The 19,996-nt window shown below is 48.4% G+C and overlaps 1 protein-coding gene across 1 annotated transcript in view; it reads right to left on the bottom strand.

The window, feature by feature from the left end:
* C3 (complement C3) overlaps positions 1-19,996 on the bottom strand; it is an 86,657-nt gene that overhangs the window by 58,982 nt on the left and 7,679 nt on the right. Inside the window, exons 2-12 of the mRNA XM_075577600.1 lie at positions 17,964-18,156; positions 17,574-17,736; positions 16,796-16,866; positions 16,208-16,302; positions 15,885-15,967; positions 15,018-15,105; positions 5,661-5,763; positions 5,184-5,304; positions 4,368-4,483; positions 4,002-4,148; positions 737-949 (exon numbers count right to left, since the gene is read on the bottom strand). Coding sequence (XP_075433715.1) covers positions 737-949; positions 4,002-4,148; positions 4,368-4,483; positions 5,184-5,304; positions 5,661-5,763; positions 15,018-15,105; positions 15,885-15,967; positions 16,208-16,302; positions 16,796-16,866; positions 17,574-17,736; positions 17,964-18,156 — 1,393 coding nt within the window. The remainder of the gene's footprint in view (positions 1-736; positions 950-4,001; positions 4,149-4,367; positions 4,484-5,183; positions 5,305-5,660; positions 5,764-15,017; positions 15,106-15,884; positions 15,968-16,207; positions 16,303-16,795; positions 16,867-17,573; positions 17,737-17,963; positions 18,157-19,996) is intronic.

Raw genomic sequence — 19,996 nt, forward strand, 5'->3', positions numbered from 1 at the left:
GTTCTGATACACACAGGGCACAGAGTCAGGTTCTGATACACACAGGGCACAGAGTCAGGTTCTGATACACACAGGACACAGAGTCAGGTTCTGATACACACAGGGCATAGAGTCAGGTTCTGACACACACAGGACACAGAGTCAGGTTCTGATACACACAGGACACAGAGTCAGGTTCTGATACACACAGGACACAGAGTCAGGTTCTGATACACACAGGACACAGAGTCAGGTTCTGATACACACAGGACACAGGGTCAGGTTCTGATACACACAGGGCACAGAGTCAGGTTCTGACACACACAGGACACAGAGTCGGGTTCTGACACACACAGGACACGGAGTCAGGTTCTGACACTGAACACACATGGCACGGAGTCAGATTCTGGGTCAGATACATCTTTTCACTACTGTACAATACCTTGAGAAAGGTTCCGGTTCGGACTGAAACATCGATGGTTCAAATAAACTGCTGACCATTTTTTAAGTCCTGTGAGTGCCTGCCTCCTTACATACACTAACCATTGGCCATTGTATATCTTAACGTCACGTTATTGTAGCAAAACGTTGGATTAGCTTCCAATAAACTGACGCCAAGTATGTCAGTAATCCTGAGGCTCTTATAGGGGCCGAAACGATGATGCTACAGTATGACCTAAACATTTTCCACTGGATTTAGATCCCCTGAGATATATATATATCAGATATAAAGTGCTCTGGGTCAGGTTCTTGTTACCAGGTAGGTGAAGTGCTGGATCTGGTTCTGAACGGCCGGATTGCTGTTGCGAATATTGAAGTTCACAGCGACATTTTCTCCGGGTTTCAGCTCGGACGCAGTGATGCCGATGTGCAGGAAATTTCCGGACCCGCCCAGGGGACGGTACGCCGTGGCCGTCATGTTCGCAGAGGCCTGGCGGACATCAGGTAAATTGGGGTGCTTTGTTTTTACCTGGGAACAGACGAGAGAAGAGCGTGAGACAGAGATCCTGAGGCAGAGAGTTCTCCTCTAAGAGAACGATATTTGCACATTTCTCATTTCTGGATCCACTTGTGGATATTTATATTTTTGGAAGTAAAGCCTGAAGATTTTTCAACCAATCACTGAGCAGACGCTCTCTATAATAGGAAACTGTGCTACGTCATCACGTTATTCATTGTTCCTTTGTCATTGTTGTATTATCGCGGTATTACTGTGTACCGGTATGTTGCCCAACCCTAGCTCAGGCACCAGCATCATTAACCGCGAGGTTCAGAGTGGATTCTCATCATCGAAATGACCGAGTGATCACCTTACAAGTGGGGGAACCAGCGGAGAGCAGGACATGTTTGGGATCTCTGCTCCGGAAGCAAATCCAAGGATAATCTCACACGTCACATGTATGAAACCTGCTATTGTCAACCGTGTTGAGGCCACGCAAGCCTACTGTGTTACAGAACATACAGTACACAAAATATGGTACCCCTATAGGAGCTGATTCTATATGTGTCGAAGTGGCCGATGGGAGTGGTTTTCGGACAGAATTCCCCATTGACTTTGGCACATGTAGAATCAGTACATTAGTCTGTACTCCTGTAATACTGCGGGTAAAAGGTGGTGATCGTCAGTCAAGCCGATCACAAGATATTCTGGGAGAGAAATAAGGCGGAAAACCATAGAAATAGGTGCAGGGGCAACGTTTTCATTTTGTGGTACGTGACAAACGGTCATATTCGCCTTTTTAAACTCTTTAAGGGTTAGTGAAAATATGTATTACAAAAGGATATTGTTTCCGATGTCCAATGAGCGAGAAATATAATGTAATTTACAGTGAAACGTCGGTTATGTCAATATTAAAACGTTCAAACAAAAGAAATGACATGCAATACACAAACTGTAACGGGAAGTTACGGGGGAGAAATCAAATTCAGTGATGGACCCCTACCTGCGACCCAAAGCCCCCACCCCGTGCATTAATATGCAATTGTTAACATTTTTACAGTGTTAAAATATTTTCTTGAAACTGATGACGGACAGGAAGTGACGACACTGAGTGAACAAAGAAACATATATATGTATAATATTTTCAAATATGTATATAATATATATATCACATTTTCATTAAGCCTTTCCCCTCTTTTAAATGTTTAATTAAATGGAATTATACTATGAAGAATGCACTTCCTCTTTTTGACATATATATTATATATACACACAGTATACACATACACACATATATATACATATGCTGAACATGTTTAGACACACACACACACATATATATCTTAATATATAAAATCGAAAGGTTGGTACTAGCTGCGGTGAATCTGATTGGTCCTCAGCCTCTGGCCAATCAGATTGGTGGGTCTGATGTCACCCAACTGCCACTCTCTTCCCCCTCGGCCACACACACACACACACACACACACACTCTCTCTGTCCTCTCCCCCCCCCATCACACTCACCTCCCTCCCCGGTGCTCACTCACCTCCCTACCCGGTGCTCACTCACCAGCGCTCACTCCTCTCCCTCCCCGGCGGGGGGACAGGCAGTGACCAGGCAGCCTGCAGCTGCCTCGCGGCGCCGAGTGCTTAAGATGGCGGCACCCGGAAGGACCCCCTTCCTCCCTCGCGGCACCGAGTGCCTAGCCTCGACTGCCGCACACACACACACACCACCACACACACACCACCTCCCGCCCAAACCGCCGCCTCACACCCCTGCGCCTCCACTGTCCCCCCCCCCCCCTCCTGTCCACTGTTCGTCCCTCCCCTCTGGGGGAGGGGGGGGGAGAACGTAGAAAGAGGGGGAGAGAAGGGAGCGGGAAATTTAACTCACGGGCAACGCCGTGTCTCTCAGCTAGTATATATATATATATAATAAAGAAAATCTGCCACACTCTCCAAAATCTTGATCAAAATTTCATTCACCACATATGGGAATTCTTAGCGTGAGAAAGGACCGGGAATGTCGGAAGCGGCGCTCCTGGCTGGTGTGAGCGCCATATGTGGTGAATAAAAGGTTGATGAAGATTTTGGAGAGTGCTGCGGATTTTCTTTATTATACAATTCTTTGGACGTGTTGGTGTATCCTGTCCTACCGCCTGCACCCTGCTGCTTATAAGTTTAATTTCACATCTGGACCAATGTTTTGGACCCCCAAAAACGGGACTTTCCTAAGGGAGATGCCTCCCGCCACACACACACACACACACACACACACACACACACACACACACACACACACACACACACACACACACACACACACACACACACACACACACACACACACACACACACACTCTGCCCCTCTATCTCTCACACTCTCACCTGCCTCCCTCCGCCCCTCTCTCACACACACACACACACACACTCACTGACCCTCTATCTCTCCCTCCCAACTCTCAAAAACCCACGCTATCTCCCTTCTTCCCCTCTTTTTCACCCTCCTCTCTAACTCTTTCTCTCCATCTACCCCCCACCTTGCGCCTCTTTCTCTGTACCCCCCATACACACACACACACACACACACACACACACCCTCACCTCTCTCCCCTCCTCTTTTTTCCCAACACCCTCTATCTCTGCCTCTCTCGCGTCCCTGTCTTTCTCCCCCCCTCTCTTTTTCCCCAACCCCCTCTATCTCTCTCTCTCGCATCCCTCTCCCTCGCGCCCCTCTCTTTCTCCCCCCTAACCCCACAACAGCCAGCACCTTCTCTGCCTCCCTTAAACTCCTACTCAGGCGCCATTCTCTGGGATTTCCCAGCCAAGCAGTGCCTCTCTCCAAACCAGAAAGCCTTGTGCCCACGCTCAGACTCGTGCGGGCTGTGAATTGCTGCTGAACATTCAAACATTGCCCTCCACAATTCTAAGTACCCCATTTCCCGATGAGCAGACTATGGAGGTTTGGGGAGGGCAGAGATATTCTTGCTTCTGGGCCGGCCCCATTCACTGGTTCCGTTGGGTATTGCCCATACCCCTGGTTCTCTGATCCAGTTAACATTTCAGCAACCAGTACTTACAGTGATTGGAAGATCATTCAGATTTGCCGCTGTGTTCAGTGTCAGCCTCGTGGTCCCGTCTCCCTGTGTCCTTCCTTCCACTTTTCCCGGTTCTGCCACCACGGGGATCCCTTTAGCAGGCGAACCATCTGGGTCTGTGACCAACACCTGGGAGAAGAATAAGAGAGAGGGATGAGAAAGAGGGATGAGAGAGAGAGAGAGAGAGAGGGATGAGAGAGAGGGATGAGAGAGAGAGAGAGAGAGAGAGAGAGGGAGAGAGGGATATATATATAGAGAGGGATGAGAGAGAGATAGAGAGATAGATAGAGAGAGAGAGAAAGAGATAGATAGACTGACAGACAGACAGAGAGACAGATAGATAGATACCATGAGGTCAAATGGCATTCCCAGCTTGAAGTATTTGGAGGTTTTGGTAAAGAGGATTTTATAAGGAGAGTTCACGATAAAAATATTCTCCCGTTCAGCTTCCACCATATCACTGCCTGCAAGAGAGACAGACATTATATACACAGACAGACACCGTGTCACTGCCTGCAAGAGGACTTGTCCTAAAATCTTTCCAGAAGACATGCCATATTAGGTAATAAACGTGTATGGAGGGTGGGTAGTTCCCTATCAGATATGATATCGGTTTCAATCTGTAGGACCTTATCAGGTAATAGAGTTAGTGTTAGCAAGTGCTGACTAAGGGGTATTATCTGGATAAATACTAATAGATGTAGTTTGTAGAGGACTGAGGGATTACACCCAGGAGGATGAAACGGGGATTACACAAAGGTGGAGGAGAGACGGGTTAATACCAGGAGAAAAGAGGAATCGGGTTTAACATCATGATACAGTACCAAGATCAAACAGAAGAATTCCGCTCTGAAACAGAATAATATGCAACCATCTCTGCAGATATTATAACTTATTTGAACATCACTGCCATTTTGTATGGGAGTATTTATCTTCAAAATAAACATTTATTTTTATGTACCAGAATGTTGAGAACTGTTATGCTGGAGTAATCTATTGAAATGGACAAAGGACATTTTACAGTCACTGTGGGTGGGACAGACTCCATGTCCCATAGCTCCCTCCTGTCTGTGTCACTGTGTCACCTTGCTGTGGGAGGGACAGACTCCATGTCCCATAACTCCCTGCAGTGGGAGGTGAGTCCACCTGGTCTCCTGTTCTCACCTGAGTCAGTGATGACGGTGACAGTCACATACAAGCTGTGTCCCAGCAGCTCCCCAGGATTGGGGAAACGCTTCAAAAGATCTTCTCTCCTAAACTCAGCCTTTCCTTCCCCATCTGCAATCTGAGAAATGGGGGGAAGAAGAGAGGGAGAGAAGGTGAGAGGGAGAGAGGGGAGGGCATGAGAAGAGTGAGAGATTGGAAAGAAAGTAAGCGAGAGAGAGATGAACAGGGAGAATGTGAGAGAGGAAGTAAAGAAAGATGAAAGAGAAAGAAAGCAGTGACAGGCGGTAAAGTGACACACAGACAGGTGACAAGCAGTGACAAACAGATAGGTGACAAGCAGCACAGTGACACGCAGACAGGTGACAAGCAGTGCATAGTGACAGTCAGCTGGTGACAAATGCTGGTGACAGTCAGCAGGTGACTCATACAGGTAAGTGACAGCCAGGTGAGTGACACACAGACAGAATGTGATACCTCGATCCTTCGCAGAGACTGCGGGATGCTGATCTTGGCATCAGCCATCTTCACCCCGAACAGCACAAACGCCTTTCCCTCCACGTTCTTCCCATATAGATACCTGAGCAATGCAGGAATGTTAGAGAGAGAGGAAACCCCCATACACAATGAGGGACGAATGTCTTTTTCAACCTCATCTACTATGTAACTATGTAACCCTACACAGGTTTCCAATATAGATGTCAGAGTTGTGTGGAACCCACATATACAACCCTACATTTGCTTCCCATATATATGGGGTGGGGGGTAACATCACCTTTAGGTATAACCTAACCCAGGGGTGGTCAACTTCAAGTGAATTTGCTGATAGGTTATGGTAAATAATCAAGGTATACTGTATGAAGGTATTGAGGAAGTAGGTATTGAGGTTTTTTGTGAAAGATTTACATGCAGAAATTGAGATGCGACTATGTGTATTGGTTGGAAACAAGAGAATGCAAAGAGCAGGGAAGCTAAGGTATTCTCAACAGATTGTTTTTGTCTAAACCAAGACGGGTCTTCCCCGCCAGATAGGAAAATTAGTTTTCCCCCCAAAAGTGTCAGTAGGCATGAATGGCGTACATTTTTGCAGTAGGGAAAATAGTCCCCGTGTGAGAATTGAATCATGCTAACACCAGCTTATCACATGTATACAAATCACCATCCAAGAACTTGGAAGTGCTTACAAAAATAAGAATATTATTAATTGCTCACGATGAAGTTTACATGTCTAAAAGGTACACCCATTATAATATGAAGTGAATCAACACTGGACAAAGGCCACGAGAGAGAAAGAATTAGAAAAGCAGCCCAAACAGTCAGCCCCCTCCTCCAGTTTAAAGAATGTGAGAGACACAATCCAGACATGAAAGTCAACTAGCTCCATAGTTCAAATTAGGTTTAAAAGCAGGTCAGGTTATAGAATAGGGAAAGAGAAGGACAGTTTTTAACTTAGTTTGCAGTATCAAACTGTTTTGTTTTCTTATTATTAGGATAAGTCAGAAAGATATGTTTATGAGAGAAGTGTGAAATTATACTTGTTTATTGTGCTTTTTTCTGTCTGTGTGTAACCAGTAAACATATTCAATTGTATTTGTTCTGATTAGGCTATGTTTTGGAATTTAAAAACAAAACAAAAAACTATATGTCAAGAATGTATTTGCCCCTTATAATGTCCCATTGTTTTTATTTTTGGGATGCCATGAAAAATGTAGTCTGCATTAGGGCCGAGGAAGAAGCTCCATTTTTTGCACTTTGAGCTTCCCATATGTAACAGTGTATATTACAAAACCAGCAGTTAATATTATTTGGAATAATACTGAATGCTGTTATCGGGCCCAAAGTCATTTGGCGCAACGCCCAGGCTGGCATTGTGCCCGGATAAGCAAGCCCTGAAATATTTTTTAATCAAATGGAATAATGCTGAGTGTCTTTCTGTATAGCACTGTCCACAGATGTGCTCGGCGCTTCACAAAGAAATTACAATACAGGAACTTGGTGTGGAGTCCTATACAAAATCATTTGTCTACTATAAATTTAACTGAATATGTGGCTGATTTATTGTTAGCCTCTCCGTCTCTGGAGGCGTGTAAAACAGACTCTGTAGCTCTACTAAATGTATTAGCTACCAAAGGACAAATTGAAGCGACAAAAGCTGCAATTATGTCAACCTAAAGTACTTTATTTGGGCCAGATTCTATCACCAGGCAAAAGGTCCATTTACCCTGACAGAATCACTCCTAATCAAAATACACTTACACCGCAAACACAAAAACAAGTACGGGGTTTTCTAGCAATGGCAGGGTATTGCAGGCAATGGATACTTTCTCACACATTTCAGAGCCCTTACAGCAATTAACCCGTAAATGGGTTACTGAACCAGTCCCTTGGACTGAAGAAACAGAACTAGATTTCTGTGCTCTAAAACAGTGCTTAATGTCAGCTCCTTCGCTGGGTCGGCCTAATTACGCATTATCATTTGCACTGTACTGCCACGAAAACAAAGGACATGCCTCAGGAGTTTTAACCCAAACTCATGACAGCCGACAGCGTCATGTGGCGTATTATTGTACCAAGCTTGACGCAGTCGCCCAGGCATTCCCGCCTTGCCTTCGGGCCATAGCTGTTGCTACAGTTCTTGTAGATACTGCACAACCTATTGTTGAGGGTCATACCCTACAGGCGTATGTACCCCATGCTGTATCTACATTACTGTTACGTAGATCCACACAACTAACAAACAGCGGACTTACCAGATATAAAGTTATATTACAGGGCTCTAAAAATATAACCGTTCACCGGTGCATAACGCTTAATTCAGCAACACTTCTACCACTTCCAGTGGAGGAGGTTCTCTCACTTGACTGTATCGCAGAAACAGACACATTGACTCAAGTCAATAATTATGTTTTTGAAGTTTCCATTCTAGACGCAGACATGGAAATGTTTGTAGGCAGCTCATCTTTTGCTGGAAAGCAACTCCCTCCTTCATTATTCTGCTCAGATTGCAGAATTGAAAGCTCTAACTCTGGCTTGTGTTTTAGCAATAAAAAAGAATGTAAACATTTACACAGACTCATGATATGCTTTTGGAGTTGTACATGACTTTGGCACCCTCTGGTGGCTTAGGGGATTTATTACAGCAGCAGGTTCACCAATTCATAACGCAGTCTACAGTACACTATCAATATGTTTTGGTTGCTTTTTGCATGCAGAGAAGGTTGAGAGGACTAATGGGGTCCTAAAGAACAAAATCAGAAACATTTTTAACGGGTAGGCCAATGATTAGTGCCGGCACATTAGCATTAATGTTGCATGACCATGCTCTCACTGATGATTTAATCAGTGTGTATTGTGTGAGATTAATGAAAATCTCTTAAGTCTCTCCACTCTCAGGTACAAGCGGTACAGTCTACCAAGGAGAACACAAAGCAGCATCATCTCAAGGAAGGCGATTGGGTAATTGGGTAAGGCTCTTCCTGGAACCACGTTACGCATGTGAAGCTCATCCCAGCACCACCCACAGCCGCATCAAGTTAACGTTTTGAAGGAAAAAAATAAACCCATGGGGGGGAATAAGACTCCAGGCAAGGCCCGGTCTTATCTGAACAATTGTTTTTTCTTTCTTTCAGGACTCAATAATATTTTTATTCTTTAGAGTGTGTTTAAGTTCGAATTTAGGATATATGCACCATTAGGCCTGCGAAGGTATCGCCCGCAGAGGGATGACAAAATTGTAGTGGGAATGCTCTGCGGAGGATTGTCATTAATACTGATTTTTCTATGGTCCCTGTATTTTGCAGATACCTATCACCATGTCCCAGGTAACACTACAGTTAACACCATCACATCCACCAACATCACAAAGTCCACTGTTGAACTCCGAGATAGGAGAGACCTACATTTAACCCCTTGGGAAAGAGACAACACGTTTGTGGATACATGCAGAACAGTATACAACAGATCTGGTATTAACGAATCTTGCTAGCTATGTGGGTATGTGCCTCATAACCAGGAGTCACCCTTGATTGGCATCCCTTAGGCCTCGGACATGGTGAAGGGAAGAGCGCTGAGCAGCGCTGACGCTCATGCTCCCCTGCTCAAGCAGGAGCTTTTTCGTGTCCCTGCATGAGCGTCAGCGAGCGCGCTTGTGTGTCGTGTGGGAGGCGGGTGGGAAGCGGGGCTGGTGGCGGAGCGGGAGGAGCGGCTAGCGCACCACGTCACGGCACCGACGTCACGGACTGCCATTGGCTTTTGGCAGTCACGTGACCGGCCCTGGGCTTCCCTCAGTGGGGAAACTTAATTTTCTCTGTTGGCTGCAATTCCACATGCCTCTGCACGCCTGCGGAAGCGCCGTCTAAAGCCGTAATGATAGGGATAATGTTTCCCCTCAGCGCGGCTCAGCGCGGGCCAGCACGGTCTTTTTGACCATGGCCCTGGCCTTATACTCATGAAGAGTTAACACCTGCAGTTAATGTGAAATATAAGAGACTCAAGAAAGACTTCGAAAGGGTGGTGATACTGAATAGGATCCTTTGGGGTTTGGCGGATGGCTTGGATCACTGGGAGCGAAACTGGTGAATGCTTTGCTGTGTGTGATAGTGGTACTTGTTGTCATATGTGTGTGTCACTTGCTGCAGAGGTATGATCCACAAATGCGCTACCCTTTCTTCTGACCTGTTGCCACTTTTTGCAGATGCTAACAGCAGCAATCCCCTGAAGAAAGAAGATACCAATGATAGTGATCTAACTCTGGAAGACATTCTGGCCGCAGCTCCATAGGAGACTATGACAGTAAAGGGCAGGCGACCTCTTCCTCTGGTGTATACCAACGAGCACTATCAGGTGATGGAGCACCCCAAAATACAATATGTGTCTCCCTATGTGTCTCTGGACTAACATCATACCAGTAATTCTCAAAAGGAATGTTTTAAGAATAAAAAGGGGGGACTGAGAAAGTGACATAGGGGTCTCAAGTAAACAGCACTAAGTTCTAAGCAGCCATTTTGTTCACAACCATTTTGGTTGTCTGTTCTTGTTCCTGTCTGTCATCCATTTTGATGTGTTCTGTCTCTGTGCGTCTGTCTACTTGGAAGCATGAAATGGAAGCATAGCTTGGGTTTGAAAGAATGTTTCGCTCTCAGCAATGTTTACTTATACCAGCCCTGGCTAGCCCAGCTGCAGAAGAAGGAGGGTGCGTAAAGCCTTGAGAAGTGAGATCAGAGTTAGAATCGACTTCTCACATTCAAGTGTCAGGTGGAGCCTTGAGAGTGGGATCAGAGTTAGAATCGACTTCTCAACATTCGAGTGTCTGGTGGAATCAGAGATAAAAATAATTTCTCACGTTCAACCCCTTAAAGAATACACAAACATAGCAGGCCCCAGTTATATGGGGTAAAGGTTTCTGAGCTTTGTATAATGATTTTAGCGGACTTTCTCATTTTCATTTTGTTATTGTTATTACATTTCAATTATTTTTATGAGGTACAAGCCACCCCATAAAGGGGGTGCGAGCTTTAGTTTTAGGGTATAAATGTACCGTTATTCCATATACCTGTCAGAGAGCTTTGTTTATAAGCTGTCTCCTGTGTGCACCTGTACGCCAATAAACTCACTCGTTATTCTGATATTGAACCCTAACGCGTATTTTTGTAGTATCGCTTTCATAAGAGATACCGGCACCCCATAACGGGGTCTGTATCTCTGGAAGCAGGGGGGTCCATGGACCTCAAATCAATGCGATTCTGCTCCGCTGACCCCCTGCTCATCTACACTAGTATTAAAACACAAATGTAAACAATTTAAAAATTTGTTACAATAGCGGCTATCTGCTATTGTAATGAAGCTGCTTTAATTACATTTTAGTGTGTGGGAGCAGGGGGTCTCCTGAGCTGAACCACTTTTATTTCTGCCTCAGGGACCCCCTGCTTCCTGAGTTAATGCCCTGGTATTTAAATCCCCTGGTTATTTCACGTAAGGAGCTTCCAGATGGGCCGCAGTCTACAGCTATCAGGCAGGAAGACCAACAAAGATTTATTCTTTCATCCAGGGGTCCCAGGCAGTCGGCCCTGGGGTTCCCCGGGAACAAGGTACTCCTGGGCAGCCTGATAGGTCTTGCCCAGGCACCCATACCCACGGATGGGTTTGCCAGTGAAGATACATAGAAAGGATGCTCATGTGACCCACAGTCACAGAGAGCCACAGTGGGGCAGTTGCGCAGGCTGAGGTGCAGTCGGTACCGATGGCCATCAAGGTGGTTTGTGCTCCCCAGATTTTGGAGCCCACCCTACAGACCATCGCTCCTCTACATTTGAAGCCCCCACACGCAGAGGACCTCGAAGGATCAGGCTGGCAATTACAGAACTATGTTCTTGCATTGCTGCAGTCAGCAGACCCAAGCCCCTGCAGTCTTTTGTGACCTCAGTGACCAGTGTCCCCATACCCAATGATGGACCCCTCCGATGGATAGTGTAGCTCTCCGATGGATTGCTCTCCGGAGTAGAAGGTTGAACTCCTTGTTTGCAGAACGATGTGGGTTGAACGACTGTAAATCCATGTACGAAAAACGATGTTCAAAACATACATCTATTGGAAGTATTGTGTAAGAAATCCTACTCTATTCTAGTATTCCTCGCCTTTGAAGAAATAGTGTATGTTTGAATAGATTATGATCACCATTGCCCACTACCCTCAAAGATAAATTATAAGAAGGACTTTTCTGGGATTCGATTACACACTGTGTATATGGATACACTTGGTATATGGATCCCCTTGACAACAGGCAAGAATATTCAATGATAGAACATCGTGGGACAGACGAGCCAATCGGAGACCACGCTATTACAAGATGACGTCACCATGAAGGAAGAGGGAGCCTGATGTGCGCTCACGCATGCGCCTGGATGAGATACCTAGATCTCCTACTGTAGCAACACAGAGGGATGACAGGACCAATCGGAAGGCAGGGTGGACCAAATGATGACATCACTCGGAAGCGACGGGGATCCGGATATGCGCGCGCATGCGCAATGGACTGAGAGACGCATGTGGGAGAAACCGGAAGATTTTAAGTAATTTCCCCTGGGTTGGGGGCTATTAATAGTGGACAATATGTGACTTATTTTCTATCTTCACTTGAGAAAGACCACGCTTGTTGGTTGAAACGTTGTGCTTATCAAATAAATATCTTTCCTGAAAATCCGTAGTGCCCTGAACCTCTCTCCTTTTTTTTGAATAGATTATGAGACATTTGCTAATGGCCAGCTCTCCGATGGACAGCTCTCCGATGGACAGCTCTCCGATGGACAGCTCTCCGATGGACAGCTCTCCGATGGACAGCTCTCCGATGGACAGCTCTCCGATGGCCAGCTCTCCGGTGGACAGCTCTCCGATGGACAGCTCTCCGATGGACAGCTCTCCGATGGCCAGCTCTCCGATGGACAGCTCTCCGATGGCCAGCTCTCCGATGGCCAGCTCTCCGATGGACAGCTCTCCGGTGGACAGCTCTCCGGTGGACAGCTCTCCGGTGGACAGCTCTCCGGTGGACAGCTCTCCGGTGGACAGCTCTCCGGTGGACAGCTCTCCGGTGGACAGCTCTCCGATGGACAGCTCTCCGATGGACAGCTCTCCGATGGACAGCTCTCCGATGGACAGCTCTCCGATGGACAGCTCTCCGATGGACAGCTCTCCGATGGACAGCTCTCCGATGGACAGCTCTCCGGTGGACAGCTCTCCGATGGACAGCTCTCCGGTGGACAGCTCTCCGATGGACAGCTCTCCGATGGACAGCTCTCCGGTGGACAGCTCTCCGATGGACAGCTCTCCGGTGGACAGCTCTCCGATGGACAGCTCTCCGATGGACAGCTCTCCGATGGACAGCTCTCCGATGGACAGCTCTCCGATGGCCAGCTCTCCGATGGCCAGCTCTCCGATGGACAGCTCTCCGGTGGACAGCTCTCCGGTGGACAGCTCTCCGATGGACAGCTCTCCGATGGACAGCTCTCCGATGGCCAGCTCTCCGATGGACAGCTCTCCGATGGACAGCTCTCCGATGGACAGCTCTCCGATGGACAGCTCTCCGATGGCCAGCTCTCCGATGGACAGCTCTCCGATGGACAGCTCTCCGATGGACAGCTCTCCGATGGACAGCTCTCCGATGGACAGCTCTCCGATGGACAGCTCTCCGGTGGACAGCTCTCCGGTGGACAGCTCTCCGGTGGACAGCTCTCCGGTGGACAGCTCTCCGGTGGACAGCTCTCCGGTGGACAGCTCTCCGATGGACAGCTCTCCGATGGACAGCTCTCCGATGGACAGCTCTCCGATGGACAGCTCTCCGATGGACAGCTCTCCGGTGGACAGCTCTCCGGTGGACAGCTCTCCGATGGACAGCTCTCCGATGGACAGCTCTCCGATGGACAGCTCTCCGATGGACAGCTCTCCGATGGACAGCTCTCCGATGGACAGCTCTCCGATGGACAGCTCTCCGATGGACAGCTCTCCGATGGACAGCTCTCCGATGGACAGCTCTCCGATGGACAGCTCTCCGATGGACAGCTCTCCGGTGGACAGCTCTCCGATGGACAGCTCTCCGATGGACAGCTCTCCGATGGACAGCTCTCCGATGGACAGCTCTCCGATGGACAGCTCTCCGATGGACAGCTCTCCGATGGACAGCTCTCCGATGGACAGCTCTCCGGTGGACAGCTCTCCGGTGGACAGCTCTCCGATGGACAGCTCTCCGATGGACAGCTCTCCGATGGACAGCTCTCCGGTGGACAGCTCTCCGATGGACAGCTCTCCGATGGACAGCTCTCCGGAGAAGAAAGTTGAATTCCTTGTATGTATAAAGATAATCACGGAGTGTCAGGTAGACAAAGGATCGTGTTGGATCATTGTGAGGAAATATACATAGACTAGAATTTACCTATGTATATAATATTTTGTGTACAGGCGGTCCTCGGTTATCCACCGGAAACCGTTCTGGAAGTAGCGTTGGATGGTGAAACCGCTGTAAAGTGAGTCCCATGTTAATCAGTGGCGGTCAGCGTCGGATAACGCATTCCGGCGTCGAAAAACGGCCCTTAGGGTTGCATTGTAAAGCGTTGGATATGCCATTCGTTGTTAAGTGAGACGTTTTATAATGAGGACTATAAACTGGTCTAGAGCAAGGCCAGACAGAGTCACCAGAGGAGAAAGGAAGAGTCACCAGGGAAGGAAACAACCTTGACTAAACCATCTAGGAGGAAGCGTGTCATCACGATGTAAATACCATATGTCTGTAAGTTACTTTGAAGAATACAACTTCTTTATCTGCCAAAAAGTGAGTGCTGTGATTTATGAATCTCACAAAAAAGAGGTTTAACACGTACAGTACTTACACCCCCTGCAAAGGTACTCACTGATCCTTATAACACACATACACCCATGCATAGGTACTCACTGATCATTATAACACACATACACCCCTGCATAGGTACTCACTGATCCTTATAAACACACATACACCCCTGCATAGGTACTCACTGATCCCTATAAGACAGATATTCCCGAATAGGTACAGTACTCACTGAGTATCACTGATCCATATAACACACATACACCCTGCACAGATACTCACTGAGTATCACTGATCCCTGTAGCACACATACCCCCTGCACAGATACTCACTGAGTATCACTGATCCCTAAACACACAGACACCCCCTGCATAGGTACTCACAGATCCCTGTAACATACAAATAACCCCTGCACAGGTACTCACTAATCCCTATAACACACAGATACCCCTGCACAGGTACTCGATGAGTATCACTAATCACTATAACACACAGGTACTCACTTTGCTTGAATGTCCACTGTAAATTCTTGATCATCAATGTAAAAAAAGCTCTGCTCTGTATTCAGTATGATCTCAAAACTGGGCAGGACTGGACAGTGAAGAAAGAGGGGAGGGGGAGAGAGGAGAGAGAGGAGAGAGGGGGAGAGGGGTGACAGAAAGAGAGGAATACAGAATGGTGGTCAGATCAAATATATACATGTTCCCTTCTGTCTGTCACTGTGTCACCCTGCGGGGGGAGGGACATATTCCATGTACCATAGCTCCCTCCTGTCTGTGTCACTGTGTCACCCTGCGGGGGGAGGGACAGACTCCATGTCTCATAGCTCCCTCCTCTCTGTGTCACTGTGTCACCCTGCGGGGGAGGGACAGACTCCATGTCCCATAGCTCCCTCCTGTCTGTGTCACCCTGCGGGGGGAGGGACAGACTCCATGTCCCATAGCTCCCTCCTGTCTGTGTCACCCTGCGGGGGGAGGGACAGACTCCATGTCCCATAGCTCCCTCCTGTCTGTGTCACCCTGCGGGGGGAGGGACAGACTCCATGTCCCATAGCTCCCTCCTGTCTGTGTCACTGTGTCACCCTGCGGGGGGGAGGGACAGACTCCATGTCCCATAGCTCCCTCCTGTCTGTGTCACTGTGTCACCCTGCGGGGGGAGGGACAGACTCTATGTCCCATAGCTCCCTCCTGTCTGTGTCACTGTGTCACCCTGCGGGGGGAGGGACATGTTCCATGTCCCATAGCTCCCTCCTGTCTGTGTCACCCTGCGGGGGGAGGGACAGGCTCCATGTCCCATAGCTCCCTCCTGTCTGTGTCACCCTGCGGGGGGACTGCCCTATGCACGCTCCGGCAGGAATGAGGTGTTCTTACCATATTCCTTCACCTCGAAGTTTGTGGTGTAATTCTGCTGAGGGGAGTCTTCATACTTCGCTGAGATAGTCCATGCCCCCACGCTGCAGTGACAGATGGCAAAGCCGGGTTACATGCATAGCAATGCTGAGTATCTCTATATCAAACTTCCACAGCTCCTTCTAATTACAGAACCGAGCTCAGTTTGCTAAGTAACCCATTGTGTTTGCCTCACATTGTGCATGTGTGTGTTCATATGTGTGTCTATGTGTGTGTTGCATGCGGTGTACCTTTATGTGTCTCCGTGGTGTATTTGTGTCTCCGGTGTTGTGTGTCACACTCACTTCACAAGCTCGGGCAGTTTGTGGGACAGCGAGATTACACCGGATTTACTGTCTTGCAGGATTGAGTCTCTCTTCACAATGATCCCCTCCGGAGTCTGCGAAGGGAGCGCCTCCGGATTATACAGTGAGGGCACAACACACAGGATGGGAAGGGGACACACACACACAGCAATATGTCACATGCACACAACACACACACAAACACCCCTTTGTCTGCTTCAGGAGCCAAAAGCAGCGGACGTGGCATTCTGGGGAGCATTTATACACAACATGGGAAGGACACGCATGCACAGGTAGGGCACGCATGCGCAGGAAGGATGAGCATGCCAAAAATGGCCCATAGGCAAATAACAGGAATCTACAAATGGACAACCACACAACAACACAGCGAGAAACATGGTAACATTTCCTACAACCCACGTGCCAGTTTTCCGCAGGATAATAAGCTCTCTTCCAAACCAAGAAATCAGACGTGAATAAGTTACTGTAACAGGACTGGTGTGTGCCTATCCTGGGGGTGTTTGTCTATACAAGGGACACACAGATAAGAAAGACACACAACGGGGGTGGGGTGGGCAACCAACTCACCAGGAATTCGATGATCACGGTTTTGGACACGGGCTGCAGTTCGTGGTTCATGGTGAAAATCCGATAGAGAACTGTAGACAGAGGAGGAAACTTACATTGTGAGAGCTACACAATCTGTGCCGTCTGAAACGCAGCTCACCTGGGGCTGCATGAGTGTGTCTCAGCCACCTGTATATCCCCGGGTGTAGATAGAGTGTGGGCTGTATAAAGATGGCCGCCTGCGTGTTACCTGTAGATCCCGGGGTGTAAATAGGGTGTGACCTCTATAAAGATGGCTGCCTGTGTGTTATCTGTAGATCCCCGGGTGTATATAGAGTGTGGGCTGTATAAAGATGGCTGCCTGTGTGTTACCTGTAGATCCCGGGGTGCAGATCGGGTGTGGGATGTATAAAGATGGCTGCCTGTGTGTTAACTGTAGATCCCGGGGTGAGATAGGGTGTGGGCAGTATAAAGATGGCTGCCTGTGTGTTACTTGTAGATCATGGGGTGTGGATAGGATGTGTGCTGTATAAAGATGGCTGCCTGCGTGTTACCTGTAGATCCCAGGGTGTAGATAGGGTGTGGGCTGTATAAAGATGGCTGCCTGCGTGTACCCTGGAGTTCCCGGGGTGTAAATTGGGTGTGGGCTATATAAAGATGTCTGCCTGCATGTTACCTGTAGATCCCAGGGTGTAGATAAGGGTGTGGGTTGTCTATAGATGGCTGCCTGAGTGTTACTTGTAGATCCCCGGGTGTATATAGTGTGTGGGCTGTATAAAGATGTCTGCCTGCATGTTACCGTTAGATCCTGGGGTGTAGATAGTCTTGTCACTCTGTATGAAGATGTATCCGCTGTGAAATGTCAGTAGGACGACTTTTTCCAGGGGACACAACAGTGACTTCACGGTGACATAGACAAACTGTTTGTTCTTTGGGTCATTCAGCAGATCCTTCGAGGGGATCTGAGATGGAGACACAACACACATATAACATAATACAACACAAATACAACACAACACTTAACTAAAATTCAACATGCGTATAACACAACACACTGCACAATAATACAACACATCTACAGTATAACACACTATCCCCTCACCTTGATGGTGACTGTCCCCAGAAACCTATTGGTGTCACACACACAAGCAGACACGCACATACATACACACGCACCCTGCCACCTCACCTTCATGGTGACGGTCCCCAGAAACCCATTGCCACTGTTCAGGGTGACCTTGGCCGTTGCAAGAGAAAGTTTCTTCTGGGGAAAATCCTGGATCGCGATCTCGGCCTCGAACGCCGCGTTGTGTCCCTGAGCGTCCAACACGAAGGTCTCATCACTCTCCACACGCAGCACATTGGGGGTGATCAGGGAGCATCTGTCAGGAGGAAACACATGTGTGTGTCTATGCACCCCAGCAAGCTTTTCCATGCATGGTAAGGAAAGTTTGAGGACATGAAGGTGCTCATAAGTAGGTCATTATCCTTGTCGTATGGTGGAGGGTATTTGTCACTTTTTTTTATTCCACACAACGTACTTGCCTACCAGGTTCGTAGCCTCGACCAGCTTAACAATGTAATACCAGTAACCACCCACACACAGTGACACCCGAGAGGTCGACACAGCTGTCTGTGAGTAGGTCTTTTGGCGAAGGGATCTGACTGCACTTGGTTTTTAGGACATCACTTTAACCTTGCTCTGCCGCACTGCTCTGGCCTGGAGTCCCCAAACCAGAAAAGGGATTGTCCTGAGCACGGTCTCAACATATTTTAGAGAGGGAGCCTGGTTGGGGAGGCCTTTGTACCGAAAGAAATGCAAACTGGTTTTAGGAGGCCTTCAGGCTGGAGAACAAATATTTGCAGTTCACATGGTTTTCTGGCTATTGAACCAAGACCTACAGATCGTTGACCCTTTGGGGGGGGAAGACAATGCTGAGGATAAGAATGCAGGAAATCATCCAACTGAGGAGCACCCAACTGAGGAGAACAACTGAGGAGCATCCAACTGAGGAGCACCCAACTGAGGAGAACAACTGAGCAGAACAACTGAGCAGAACAACTGAGCAGAACAACTGAGCAGAACAACTGAGGAGAACAACTGAGGAGCATCCAATTCAGGAGAACAACTTAGGAGCGCCCAACTGAGGAGCGCCCAACTGAGGAGCGCCCAACTGAGGAGCGCCCAACTGAGGAGCACCCAACTGAGGAGCACCCAACTGAGTAGCACCCAACTGAGGAGCACCCAACTGAGGAGCACCCAACTGAGCAGAACAACTGAGCAGAACAACTGAGCAGAACAACTGAGCAGAACAACTGAGCAGCATCCAATTCAGGAGAACAACTGAGGAGCGCCCAACTGAGGAGCGCCCAACTGAGGAGCGCCCAACTGAGGAGCGCCCATCTGAGGAGCGCCCAACTGAGCAGAGCCAACTGAGGAGCGCCCAACTGAGCAGAACCAACTGAGCAGAACCAACTGAGGAGCGCCCAACTGAGCAGAACTAACTGAGCAGAACCAACTGAGGAGCGCCCAACTGAGCAGAACTAACTGAGCAGAACCAACTGAGGAGCGCCCAACTGAGCAGAACCAACTGAGGAGGGCCCATCTGAGGAGGGCCCATCTGAGGAGCGCCCATCTGAGGAGCACCCATCTGAGGAGCGCCCAACTGAGCAGAACCAACTGAGGAGCGCCCAACTGAGCAGAACCAACTGAGGAGCGCCCAACTGAGCAGAACCAACTGAGGAGCGCCCAACTGAGCAGAACCAACTGAGGAGCGCCCAACTGAGCAGAACCAACTGAGCAGAACCAACTGGGGAGCGCCCAACTGAGCAGAACCATCTGAGGAGCGCCCAACTGAGCAGAACCATCTGAGGAGCGCCCAACTGAGCAGAACCATCTGAGGAGCGCCCATCTGAGGAGCACCCATCTGAGGAGCGCCCATCTGAGGAGCGCCCATCTGAGGAGCGCCCAACTGAGGAGCGCCCAACTGAGGAGCGCCCAACTGAGGAGCGCCCAACTGAGGAGCGCCCAACTGAGGAGCGCCCAACTGAGGAGCGCCCAACTGAGGAGCCCCCAACTGTGCAGAACCAACTGTGCAGAACCAACTGTGCAGAACCAACTGTGCAGAACCAACTGTGCAGAACCAACTGTGCAGAACCAACTGTGCAGAACCAACTGTGCAGAACCAACTGTGCAGAACCAACTGAGCAGAACCAACTGAG

Source organism: Ascaphus truei, chromosome 20, assembly GCF_040206685.1.
Source record: "Ascaphus truei isolate aAscTru1 chromosome 20, aAscTru1.hap1, whole genome shotgun sequence".
In the NCBI taxonomy this organism is placed as follows: Eukaryota; Metazoa; Chordata; class Amphibia; order Anura; family Ascaphidae; genus Ascaphus; species Ascaphus truei.